This window comes from Carcharhinus amblyrhynchos, chromosome 8, assembly GCF_965287045.1.
Source record: "Carcharhinus amblyrhynchos chromosome 8, sCarAmb.v2.hapA, whole genome shotgun sequence".
Lineage (NCBI taxonomy): Eukaryota > Metazoa > Chordata > Chondrichthyes > Carcharhiniformes > Carcharhinidae > Carcharhinus > Carcharhinus amblyrhynchos.
Window position 1 is genome coordinate 14,701,397 of NC_137331.1, and position 13,937 is coordinate 14,715,333.

At 45.5% G+C, this 13,937-nt stretch overlaps 1 protein-coding gene across 2 annotated transcripts in view; it reads left to right on the forward strand.

Annotated features, from left to right (window-relative positions):
- Positions 1–11,294, forward strand: part of ppp1r17 (protein phosphatase 1 regulatory subunit 17) — a 34,870-nt gene extending 23,576 nt beyond the window's left edge. For both annotated transcript variants that reach the window (XM_080194826.1, XM_080194827.1), the window contains exon 4: positions 11,071–11,294. In XM_080194826.1, the coding sequence (XP_080050952.1) occupies positions 11,071–11,132 (62 nt within the window). In that variant the 3' untranslated portion in view covers positions 11,133–11,294. The remainder of the gene's footprint in view (positions 1–11,070) is intronic.
- The last annotated feature ends 2,643 nt before the right edge of the window (positions 11,295–13,937 follow it).

Sequence of the window (13,937 nt, forward strand, 5' to 3'; positions counted from 1 at the left end):
CCCACTTGTTTTATCTGATCTTCATACAGCAGCCAACCAGCCAAATAAAGATCCCCATCCCAACTATAGTGATGCCCTTCAGCTCTCCTGTAGGCCCAGACCCCTCAGCCACCAGCATCTTTTGCTTTTGCAATGTGCAATTGCTGAGTACCATGTCTGCCCCCAGCTAGTCCTTGGATTGACTGATGCCACTTTGTACTGTCAGAGGGTCACCATCACTGGACAAAGCTGTTCATAAACCAAATTAAATGTCTATTACAATGATCATAAAACACGACTAGAAATTTATGAGCACCTGTCAGGCCCAAGTACATGTACTTTTTAAAATCTCTTCTGAGTGTTCCTACACGGTGCTTCCCCCTTTGCTCTCAGCTAAGCCTTGCTTTCCTATGTTCTGCAGTGCCCTTGGTGGCTATGATGAGGCTGCCAATGGCCTGGCGGGCCAGGCTTGCTAAGAGGTTCCTGCACAGGTGAAGGAAGATGCTTTCCCACGAGGTGAAATAAAAAGCATTAAGATAGACAAATCACCAGGAGCAGATGGCATTTATTCCAGATTACTGAGGGACACGAGATAAAATTGCTGGGCCTCTAACAGGAATCTTTGTTTTTTTGGCCGCTGGTGAGATCCCAGAGGATTGGAAGAGAGCCAATGTTGTCCGATTATTTAAGAAAGGTAGAAAGGATAACCCGGGTAGCAAAAGGCCAGTGAGCTTAACATCAGTGATGGTGAAACTGTTGGAGAAGATTCTTAGAAATAGGATGTATACACATTTGGAACTGAATTATTTGATTAGTAAGGGACAGCATGGTTGTATATATAGGGGGTTATGTCTCACAAAGTTAATTGAGTCATTTGAGGAGGTGACAAAACTGACAAAGGAATGGCAGTGAATGTTGTTACAAAGAAAATTACAGCACAGGAACAGGCCCTTCAACCCTGCACTGACCATGCTGCCCAACTGAACTAAATCCCCCTACCCTTCCAGAGACCATATCCCTCTATTCCTATCATATTCATATATTTGTCCAGACGACCCTTAAAACTCACTATCGTATCTGCTTCCACTACCTACCTGGCAGAGAGTTCCAGGGACCCATCACCCATTGTGTAAAACAAAACTTGCCTTGTACATGTCCTTTAAACCTTGCCCCTCACACCTTAAACCTATGCCCACTAGTAATTGACTCTTCCACCCTGGGGAAAAAACTTCTGACTATCCATTCTGTCCACACCCCTCATAATCTTGTAGCCTTCTATCAGATTACCCCTCAACCTCCATTGTTCTGGTGAGAACAAACCAAGTTTCTCCAACCTCTCCTCTTAGCTAGTGCCCTCCATGTCAGGCAACATCCTGGTAAATCTTTCCCGTACCTTCTTCAAAACCTCACATCTTTGTGGTAGTGTGGCAACCAGAATTGAACATTATATATTCCAAATGTGGCCTAACTAAGGTTCTACAAAGCTGAAACATGACTTGCCAATTTTTAAACTCAGTGCCCTGGCCGATGTATGCCTCCTTGACTACTTTCTCCACCTGCATTGCCTGTGTACCTGTACACCCAGATTCCTCTGCCTATCAATACTCTTAAGGATTCTGCCATTTACTGCATATTTTTTATGTGCATTATCTCACATTTGTGTGGATTAATCTCCATCAGCCATCTCTCCGTCCAAGCCTCCAACCGATCTATACCCTGCTGTGCCTTCTGATGGTCTTCATCGCCATCCACAAATCCAGCAACATTTGTGTCATCCGCAAACTTACTAATCAATCCAGTTACATTGTCACAGCCCTCCATTTAGAAATGCACCCTTCCACTGCTATCCTTTGCTTTCTTTGACCGAACTGCCACTCATCTGACAAAGGGGCAGCAAGCGCTCCAAAGGTTAGTGGGTTTTGCAACCAAATAAACCTGTTGGACTTTAACCTGGTGTTGTGAGACTTCTTACTGTACTTCTTTGACCGAGCCAGTTCTGTATCAACCTTGCCAGCTCATCTCTGACCCCATGCAACTTCACCTTCTGCACCAGTCTGCCATGAGGGAACTTGTCAAAGGCCTTATTGAAGGCCATGTAGACAATATCCACTGCCCTACCTTCGTCAATCATCTTTGTCATTTCCTCAAAAAGCTCAAGTTAGTGAGACATGACCTCCCTTTCACAAAACCATATTGACTCTTGATAATACTTCCAGTTATTTCCAAGTGGGAGTAAATCCTTTCCCAAAGAATTCTCTCCAATAATTTCCCTACCACTAACATAAGGCTCACCGGCCTGTAATTACCTGGATTATTCTTGCTCCCCTTCATAAACAAAGGGAAAACATTGTCTATTCTCCAATCCTCTGGGACCTCCTGTGTAATGCACCTGATGAAGGAGCAGCAAGGCTTTGGCTAACAAATAAGCCTGTTGGACTTTAATCTGGTATTGTGAGACTTCTTACTGTGTTTACCCCAGTCCAACATCCAACACCCCATCTCCACATCATGACCTCCCCATGTGAGGATACAAAGATTTCTCTCAAGGACCTAGCAATTTCCTCCCTTGCTCTCTCAGTATTCTGGGTTATATCCCATCAGGCCCTGGGGACTTGTCTACCTTAATGTTTCTCAAGAACCCCAACACCTCCTCCTTTTTGATCTCAACATGACTCAAACTATCTACACATCCTTCCCCAAATTCATCATCCACCAAGTTGTTTGCTGGAGCTGAGAGAGAGAGAGACAGAGCTAAGATTTTACCTGTTAAAAACCTGTTTAAAATAAGTCTAAAGCACTTTACTCTTTGTAGAACTGTTTAAAGCATTTATTTATTGTATTTACTGCTTTAAGAATTCTGAGGGTGTGGTGAAAAGGCATTTGTGGACCAGCCTGCTTAATTATCAAGGGGCCACACGGTGAAGCCTTCCATTGTTTGCTGGAGCTGAGAGAGAGAGAGACAGAGCTAAGATTTTACCTGTTAAAAACCTGTTTAAAATAAGTTTAAAGCACTTTACTCTTTGTAGAACTGTTTAAAGCATTTATTTATTGTATTTACTGCTTTAAGAATTCTGAGGGTGTGGTGAAAAGGCATTTGTGGACCAGCCTGCTTTAAATCAGCGCCAGGTTTAAAAGGAGGCCTGGTGTAGACAGCGGGCAGCGGAGTGAGGGGGCAGCGGAGTGAGGGGGAAGCAGAGTGAGTTAATAGGGCTTAATATCAAAAAGGGCTTGAGGGAAAAAAGGCCAGGTGAGTTTGTTTGAAAAAAAACAAGGAAAAAAATTTTTTCAAAACTACTACAGCAAGAAACAAGGAAAAAAAATTTTTTCCCATAAAAAATTACAGTGAATAATGGAGGGGCATGTGATGTGTGGTTTGTGTATGATGTGGGAACTGGCAGACCCCAGGGTCCTTCCCAGTGACCATGTCTGCAGTAAGTGCAGGTTGCTGGAGGAGCTCCAGCTCAAGGTGGATGAGCTGGCCTCTGAGCTACAGACACTGAGGCTCATCAGGGGGAGAGAGGGTGCCCCTAGACTGGCTAAATCTAAGGGTCAGGGACAAAAGGGGGCTGCTGGGAGGAGGAGGAAGGGGGGTGAGGAGCGGAGGCCTCAGCCTCTTAATCTGCATAACAGGTTTGAGGTTCTTGCTTCCAGCCTGGAAGAGGACGAGGCAGGTGAGGTTGGTGAGCAAACTGCACACGGTACAGTGATGCAGCAGGACATAGGCAAAGAGAAGGGGAAAAGGAACGTAGTAGTGATTGGAGATAGTGGGGTGAAGAGTATTGACACTGTCCTTTGTCACAATGACAAAGTGCACAGAAGGGTGTGTTGTCTGCCTGGTGCTCGGGTACAGGATGTCACAGCTGGGCTGCAGAGGAACCTGGAGTGGGAGGGTGAGAACCCGGTCGTTGTAGTACATGTGGGTGCCGGCGACGTAGGCAAAGTGCGGACTGAGGATCTGCGGAGGGAGTATGAGAAGCTGGGAATGGAATTAAAAAGTAGAACCGACAAGGTGGTCGTCTCTGGGCTACTGCCTGAACTGAGTGCAGACGGGCGTAGGGTTGACAGGATAAAGGAAGTGAATGGGTGGCTCAGGGATTGGTGTGGGAGGAATGGGTTCGAATTTATGGGGCATTGGCACCAGTATTGGGGTAGGTGGGACTTGTTCGGGCGGGATGGGGTTGGTCTGAATCGTGCTGGGACCAGAGTGTTGGCGAATCGAGTAAAGAGGACTGTAGACAGGGCTTTAAACTAATTAGGGGGGGGGAGGGTGCGAGGGTAGGTGACGCTACGAGGTCTAAAGTTAAGGATAGGGTACAGGTAAGGGAAGAGGCCGAGGATGTCCCAATTGGTGGCGTTACGGCAAATAGGGTCCAGGTGAAGGCTGGGATGAAAGCGCTTTATCTGAATGCACGAAGCATTCGGAATAAAGTGGATGAGCTGGTGGCGCAGATCGACACAAATGGACACGATCTGGTGGCCATTACAGAGATGTGGCTGCAAGGTGACAGGGACTGGGAGATGAATGTACAGGGCTATCAAGTGTTTAGGAAGGATAGGCAGGAGGAAAGAGGGGGTGGCGTAGCTCTGCTGATTAAGGATAGTATCAAGGTGGTAGCAAGGGATGATATCGGAGCCAAAGAGCAGAACGTGGAATCGTTGTGGGTGGAGATTAGGAACAGCAAAGGGAGGAAGACGCTGGTGGGTGTCGTCTATAGGCCCCCGAATAATGATCTGGAGGTGGGGCGGGCTGTTAACACGCAAATAAGTGCGGCGTGCAGGAATGGGACGGCAGTAGTTATGGGAGATTTCAATCTGCATATTGATTGGTCGACCCATGTTGGACGAGGTGGGCTCGAGGAGGAGTTCTTGGAATGCTGCCGGGATAATTTCCTTGAACAGTGTGTGTTGGAGCCGACGAGGGAGCGAGCTATCTTGGATCTGGTGCTATGTAATGAGGCGGGTAGAATTAGGGACCTTGCGGTGAAGGATCCTCTTGGAGAGAGTGATCATTGTATGGTGGAGTTTCTGGTGCAGATGGAGGAGGAGAAAGTGGGTTCCCGGACACGCGTCCTTTGTTTGAATAGAGGGGAGTATGGTAGGATGAGAGAAGAATTGGTGAATGTGGACTGGGGGAGCGTGTTGGAAGGTAGGTCTGCTGAGGAGCAGTGGAGGATCTTTAAGGAGATCTTTCTTGGTGCTCAGCAGAAATTTATTCCGATGGTTAAAAAGGACAGTAGGAAGAGAGGTAATAAGCCGTGGATAACGAAGGAGGTGAAGGAAAGTGTTAAATTAAAAGCGGAGGAATTTAGAGTAGCTAAGAGCAGTGGGCGAGAAGAGGATTGGGAAAGGTTTAAATGTCAACAAAGATTGACAAAGAAGTTGATAAAGGAGGGTAGGAGAAGCTATGAGGCTGGGCTAGCACTTAATATAAAAAAGGATAGCAAGAGTTTTTATAAATATATAAAAAGGAAGAGGCTGGCTAGGGTGAACGTTGGTCCTTTAGAGGATGAGAAAGGGGAGCTAGTGGTAGGGGATGGGGATATGGCGAAGGTCTTGAATAACTTTTTTGTTTCTGTCTTCACGGAGGAGGACGTGAATAATTTGCCGGGTGTTAGCGATGGAAAGGTGGTAGGAATGGAGGGTCTTAATGACATTACTGTTACTAGAGAGGTGGTGCTCGACAGACTGGAGGGGCTGATTGTGGACAAGTCCCCAGGACCGGATGGAATGCATCCGAGGGTTCTGAAAGAAATGGCGGAGGTGATAGTGGATGCCTTGGTGGTTATTTTCCAGACGTCGCTGGATTCCGGGGAAGTGCCGGAAGATTGGAAAACGGCTAATGTTACGCCGTTGTTTAAGAAGGGTGCCAGGCAAAAGGCGGGGAATTATAGGCCGGTTAGTTTAACGTCTGTGGTAGGTAAAATGTTAGAATCCATCATTAAGCAGGAAATTGCGAGGCATCTTGAAGGGAATTGCTTGATAGGGCGGACGCAACACGGTTTCATTAAAGGGAAGTCGTGTCTGACAAATTTACTGGAGTTCTATGAGGATGTGTCTAGGGCAGAGGATAGAGGAGAGCCGGTGGATGTGGTCTTTCTGGATTTTCAGAAGGCGTTTGACAAGGTACCTCACAAGAGGTTATTGCAGAAGGTCAGGGGACATGGAGTTGGGGGTAGGGTGTTAGCGTGGATAGAGGATTGGTTGTCAAATAGGAGGCAGAGAGTGGGGGTCAATGGGTGCTATTCGGATTGGCGGATGGTGACTAGTGGGGTGCCCCAGGGGTCGGTGCTGGGGCCTCAGCTATTTACCATTTATATAGATGATCTGGAGGAGGGAACCGAGTGCAGGGTGTCGAAATTTGCTGATGACACCAAGATTGGGGGAACGGCAAATTGTGCGGAGGGTGTGGAGAGTCTGCAGAAGGATCTAGATAGGCTGGGCGAATGGGCCAGGAAATGGCAAATGGAATTTAATGTTGGCAAGTGTGAGGTGGTCCACTTTGGTAGGAAGAATGGTAGGAAGGACTATTACTTACGTGGCGAAAAACTGCAGCAGGCGACGGTGCAGAGGGACCTCGGGGTCCTTGTGCATGAATCGCAAAAACCCAGCTTGCAGGTGCAGCAGGTGGTCAGGAAGGCGAATGGGATGCTGGCCTTCATAGCGAGGGGGATTGAATATAAAAGTAGGGAGGTCTTGCTGCGGCTGTATAGGGCATTGGTGAGGCCGCAGCTGGAGTACTGTGTGCAGTTTTGGGCGCCGCACCTGCGCAAGGATATTTTGGCCCTGGAGGGAGTGCAGAGGAGGTTTACTAGGCTGATACCGGAGTTGAGGGGATTGAGCTATGAGGAGAGGCTGAATAAACTAGGCTTGTACTCGTTAGAGTTTAGAAGAATGAGGGGAGATCTCATTGAGACGTATAAGATGATGAATGGGATGGATAGGATAGAGGTGGAGAGACTCTTCCCGCTCAAAAAAGACAGTAGGACTAGGGGGCACAGCCTCAAGATAAAGGGGAGGCGGTTTAGAACGGAGTTGAGGAGGAACTTCTTCACTCAAAGGGTGGTGAATCTCTGGAATTCTCTGCCCGTTGAAGTGGTGGAGGCTGCCTCGCTAAATATTTTTAAGAAGCGGGCTGATGGGTTTTTGATAAGAGAAGGGATTAAGGGTTATGGGGAGAGGGCGGGAAAGTGGAACTGAGCCACGACAGATCAGCCATGATCTTATTGAATGGCGGGGCAGGCTCGAAGGGCTAGATGGCCTACTCCTGCTCCTATTTCTTATGTTCTTAAGTCCTTCTCTTTGGTGAATACTGACACAAGTTACGCATTTAATATCTTGCCCATTTCCCCTGGCTCCATGCATAGATTCCCTCTCCTGTCCTTGAGTGAGTCAACCCTCTCCCTGGCCATCCTCTTGTTCTTTATGTATGTATAAAAAGCCTTGGGATATTCCTTATTCCTGCTGGCCAATGATTTTTCGTGACGCTTGCTACGACCTTTGCTGTTTGTAATATATATAAAAGATCTGGAGGAAAATGTAACTGGACTGATTAGTAAGTTGCAGAAGACACAAAGGTTGGTGGATTTGAAGATAGTAATGAGGACCATCAGAAGGTACAGCAGGATATAGATCGGATGGAGACTTGGGCAGAGAGATGGGGTTCAATCCAGACAAATGTGAGATAATGCATTTTGGAAGGTCTAATACAGGTGGGAAATATATAGTAAATGGCAGAACTCTTAAGATTATTGATAGGCAGATGGATCTGTGTGTACAGGTACACTTGTCACTGAAAGTGGCAATGCAAGTGGAGAAGGTAGTCAAGAAGGCATATTGGCTCGCTTGCCTTCACTGGTCGGGGCATTGAGTTTAAAAATTGGCAAGTCATGTTGCAGTTTTATCGAACCTTAGTTAGGCCACACTTGGAATATGATGTTCAATTCTGGTCGCCACGCTATCAGAAGGATATGGAGGCTTTGGAAAGGCTGCAGAAAAGATTTACCAGGATGTTGACTGGAACGGAGGGCATTAGCTACGAGGAAAAGTTGGAGAAACTTGGTTTGTTCTCACTGGAATGAAGGAGGTTGAGGGGTGACCTGATAGAAGTCTACAAGATTATGAGAGGCATGGACTGAGTAAAAACTCAGAAGATTTTACAGCAGGATATAGATAGGCTGGAAAATTGGGTAGAGAAATGGCAGATGGAATTAAATCCAGATAAATGCGAAGTGATGCATTTTGGTAGAACTAATATAGGGGGGAGCTATACAATAAATGGAAGAACCATCAAAAGTATAAACACACAGAGGGACCTGGGTGTGCTAGTCCACAGATACTTGAAGGTGGCAGCACAGGTGGAGAAGGTGGTGAAGAAGGGATATGGTATGTTTGCCTTTATAAGATGGGGTATAGAGTATAAAAATTAGCGTCTGATGTTACAGCTGTATAGAACGTTGGTTAGGCCACATTTGGCATAAATGTAACTGGACTGATTAGTAAGTTGCAGAAGACACAAAGGTTGGTGGATTTGAAGATAGTGATGAGGACCATCAGAAGGTACAGCAGGGTATAGATCGGATGGAGACTTGGGCAGAGAGATGGGGTTCTGGTCGCCGCACTACCAAAAGGACGTGGGGGCATTGGACAGAGTACAGAGAAGGTTTACCAGGATGTTGCCTGGTATGGAGGGTCTTAGCTATGAGGAGAGATTGGGTAAACTGAGGTTGTTTTCCCGAGAAAGACGGAGAATGAAGGGAGATCTAATAGAGGTGTACAAAATTATGAAGGGTATAGATAGGATGAACAGTGGGGAGCTTTTTCCCAGGTCAGGGGTGACAAACACAAGGGGTCACAGGTTCAAGGTGAAGGGGGCAAGGTTTAACTCAGATATCAGAGGGACGTATTTTACACAGAGGGTGGTGGGGGCCTGGAATGCACTGCCAAGCAGGGTGGTGGAGGCGGACACGCTGGGATCGTTTAAGCCTTATCTGGATAGCCACATGAGCAGACGGGGAATGGAGGGATACAAAAGAATGGTCTAGTTGGACCAATGAGCGGCGCAGGCTTGGAGGGCCAAAGGGCCTGTTTCCTGTGCTGTATTGTTCTTTGTTCTTTGTTTGTGGAGATTATCCCTTATTCCCTCCCAACAACCAGTGTCCCCATGAGCCTGGATGTTGACAATCCAACATCATCCGCATTGCCACACACCACCTCAGTGAGTTGCCGACCATTGGCACATCCTTGCTACAGCGAGCAGGGAGAACAAATCAGTGGCTTGGAGGAGTCCTCATTGGGAACTCTTGCAGCATAGACATGGGCGCATTACCTGGGTGTCTGGTGCAGTGGCTTCCAGGAATGGCTAGTAGTTCAAGCAGAGTGGGGAGAGGCATCCTCATGACTGTGATGGGATGGATTCCCATCAATTAAAAGTGTATTTACCTGTTCCGGTAAACATCACTCAAATGTCTGCCGGCTAAAGTTGCTTGGAGGCTTTGGCAAAAGAAGAGAGAGAGAGTTAGAGAAAGATTGGGTCAGGTGTGTCGGTCCACCTTGTTGTCTAACGAGGGGCATGCACACGGTGGGTCGTGCGTGGGCTGCTCTTGGATGTTTCGAGAGTAGCCTAGTACTTCACGTGGTTTGTGTACGCTTAAAACTGGACCAGCAGATGGGCACCACAACAGCTCAGTGACTATCACTGCTAGCTGTGCAGATACATGGATTTGGGCCAGTGTCTGTGGGAGTTTGCGCATTCTCCCTGTGGTTGCATGGGTTTTCTCTGGGTGCTCCGGTTTCCTCCCACACCCCAAAGATGTGCTCTTAGGCTGATGGGTGTAACAAATTGTCCCTAAATTATTCTCCCCTTAATCTGGTTTCCAGTGGGGGTACCGTAAGCATAGACATGGGTCAAGGGTGGAGGAGGAAAAACACATTGTTAAGATGGCGGCGCGGGCTTGTTGGGCCGAAGGGCCTGTTTCCCGTGCTGTGTTGTTCTTTGTTCTTTGTCAAGTCAAGGGATGGGGGAGTTGGGCCCATGGGGCAGCGTAGGGTGGACGGGGGATGGTCAGGTCTGCTGGGTGAGGAACGGGAGGGACCAGATCCACTAATGGATGTGGGGCTCGGGTTCTGGGAATGGCTTTGGGGATTTCATCGGGTGGGGGGAGAGTTGGTGGCTGATTTGCTTTGATCTATTGTTTTCACATGTATTGGGATACAGTGAAAAATATTGTTTCTTGCACATTATACAGGCAAAACGTACAGTTTCTAGAGTACATAGGGGAAATGACAGAGATGGTGCAGAATATCATGCTGCAGTTACAGATAGGGTGAAGAGAAAAATCACCTTAATATATAGTAGGACCATTCAAAAGTTTAATGGCAGCAGGAAAGAAACTATTCTTGAGTTGGTTGATACGTGTTTTCAAACTTCCGTATATTTTTCCCGATGGAAGAAGGTGGAACAGAATATGTCCAGGGTGGGTGGGAATGGGAGGGTCGGGGATATCAGATTGGGGAGGGTTGGTTTCGAGTGAGGCCCATAATTAGAAGGGGAATAGGGAGTCCCATCTAGCTGGAGTTTGGAGGGCATGGGAGAATCTTGTTGGTGTGGGTGTCAGGGACTGTTGGGAATACTTGGGGATGGGGGCATGATTAGCTTGGGGCTCAGTCTGGGTGTTTAAAATAGTTATGCTGAAATTAGAAGCCACCTTATTTCCTCCAACTCTGTCAAAGTAATTGATGTAAAGCTGGCAGGACTATCTGAAGTTAATGATTTAACTCACTTTGTTGGATTGATCCCGACAGGGGAAATTAGCATGCAAATTTCCTTGCGTTGAAACTTTTCCAGCACATCCCCAAGTTCGCTGCCTGGGAGCCGGGAGTTACAGACCACAACATTAGACATAAAGCCAGAAAACTAAAATGGTGTTGCCAGTTATTGCTCTGATTATTAGATACGTGACTTCTGCTAACTTCCATGAAAGAACAAAAGATTCCACACACTTTGAACTTGTCTCTTGCCCGTTTTTTGATCTCAATTTTCTTTACTTCAGGGTGACTGGCTTTGTTTCACATTGTATTGTGTCTTCATTCCAGGTGTAAAAATAATGAAAAAGGAGAAGCGGGCAGTGTTTGCAGAAGATGATGAAAAGGACTGAGACAAATTGACTACTTTGTTATGGAGAATAGTCATGAATTCTCTTGTGCCCATTTCCAGCTGTGTGTGTGTGTTTTGTTTCCTGTTGTACTAAATGTATATTAATAGAAACTGTATTGTATTCAAGAAAATGGATAAATGTTGTTGAATTCAATTAGAAAAATGAGTGATCACTGCTGTTTAAGATTCCTGTTACACCATTATTATTTTATGTATTAGTCATCAGATTAAAATAATACTCTGTAAAGCCTTGAAGATTGAGTCATTTGATGCATTGGCCTAAAGTATTCCTTCTGACATTAAGCAAGCCCATGTCAGTTGGCCCAAAGTGGAGGTATGAAGAGACATGCAAACTTATCTGCTGATGGACACCATTTTCCCCCAGGTGGGAAACATTGTGGATTGCAGCCTGAAGTTCATGTAAAGTGACATTATTTAAAAGCCTGCTGCAAATCCAATTTTTGTGGGTTCCTGAAGGTTGTGTGAACCATGCCAGGTATGTCAATTTGTGAACCTGCTGTGATATCTGCAGTATTAGGGTGGAGATAGCAGATACAATACCAGGCCTGAAAAATGTAGTCATGATGTGGGGATGCCGACGTTGGACTGGGGTAAACACAGTAAGAAGTCTCACAACACCAAGTTAAAGTCTAACAGGTTTATTTGGTAGCAAAAGCCACAAGCTTTCGGAGTGCTACTCCTTTGTCAGGTAAGTGGGAGTTCTGTTTGTGAACCAAATAAACATGTTAGACTTTAACCTGGTGTTGTGAGACTTCTTACTGAAAAATGTAGCACAGGAGTGGTTTGGGGTCATATGTTAGAGCATTAGAAATTTGATTCAGTTTAAATACTTTTAAAGTTAAATTGTAGTCTGTGATATGGCTTGATATTGAACTGTGATACACTAAATCATATCTCAACCAACTTTAAAGAATCATGGAATCCTACAATGCAGAAAGAGGCCCTTCGGCCCATTGAGTCTGCACCGAACACAATCACATCCAGGCCCTACCCCCATATCCCTACATATTATACTCACTAATCCCGCTAACCTACGCAACCCTGGACATTAAGGGGCAATTTCTTAGCATGGCCAATCAACCTAACCCGCACATCTTTGGACTATGGGAGGAAACCGGAGCATGTGGAGGAAACCTACACAGACAGTGACCCGAGCCGGGAATCGAACCCAGGAGCTGTAAAGCAGCAGTGCTAACCACTGTGCTACCGTGCCGTCCAAAGGATAAATTAAGTTAAATTTATTAGGTATAGTAAATGCCTGACAGTTGCTGGCAGTGTTTCTGCTTTTGCAAAGAAAGCAAGAAAAGACATCAGCCTAGCAGTGAAATTAAAGGTTTTAAAATGTCTTGAGGCTGGCGAATTTAAATTTATTTGAATTTATAAAGGATTTATTTTAAGCTTAGTGATTTATTTTACTTTGTAAACTATTTCAACTAAGAATGCACAGTGTTGCACTGGTCTAGTACAGTATTTCAGCTTGTATATTGTTTTTTTTCTGGGCAGGAAATGTCCAATGTTATCTATTATAGTATGTAGTATGTTCTTGCATGCCATTGTGGTATAAAGATGCTCGGCAGAGCGAGAGTTAATATGGGACTGGAGAATAGCACCATCCATCGTATGATGATGAGAGTCACATGGTAATAGATTCAGAACACTCTGGAAGCAATCTGCATGGCATAGCAACACCATGCATGACAATATCTGGGATCTTAGTTGAAGGTGAACAATAAACTGTTCATACCTAAACACACACACATCTCAAGATCTCATCGTTGAGATATCCAATGGCCTTAGGTAACATGATGCTCAGCACTGGCATCATATTACAACACGGTGGTAGCAGCAAAATGAAAGGTGGCATTTTAAATTACAAACCTTGAACTGAAACCCAAGATATGAAAAACTAAAAGCAGCTGAAGCCACTCCAGAGTGATGTAAACCTGATGAAAAATTGAAGAAACTTTACTAGTAGGCTTAGAAGTGGAGGAATCCACCAACGTGAGACCATTGAGTGATGAATCGTAAAAGAAACCTAATCAGATCACAATGATCTTGAACAAGGGTGTAAAAACTGTAAGCCCCTGAATGGCACAGAGCCAAGGAACTTGGTCAATTTACAAGATGGTCAGGAAAATTACAGAAAAGGAGACGCACCTACATTATATAATCAGCAGCAGTCCCAGGGGCTCAGCAGCTAGTAGGAAATGGAAGACAGCTGCAAGTTTGAAAAAATGGCAGGTGGAGCAAAGGGGAAAAACTACAGAGTAAGCAGAGAAGACTGCACAGCACAATCAGCCAGAAGGGAAGATGTCTGCAGAGTCTAAGTAAAAGGCAACATTTTTCAGATATGTGCCTGGATTTTGCACAGAGCCGCAAATTATTGCAACTCCCAATTTTAAAACGAAAACACATGCCAACTGTAAATTCCCAAAGCTCAAAATGAAAAGGACCTGCAAAAGTAAAAGAAGGAAAAGCGTAATTGTTCAGAAATGCAGCTATTTTGAAGTTTTAAAAAGTTTTTTTTAAAAGGGCCCATGATTGCCAGGGAGCCTGTCAAAATTGTAAACCCCTGAGAAAATCAGCCAGACACAAAGTTTGCAAACTTTCTAAGTGAAGAAAATGGTTTCTGCACAGACAGCCTTAAAGAGGCAACAACATTTGAAGCTGTAACTATAAGAAAAAGCTATAAACAGAAAATTAGAAGAGATCCTGGAGAGTGGACAACTTCAATAAAGCACCAAGGGCAACAGGAAACCCCAGAGTGAAGGCAACTCCCGCTAAA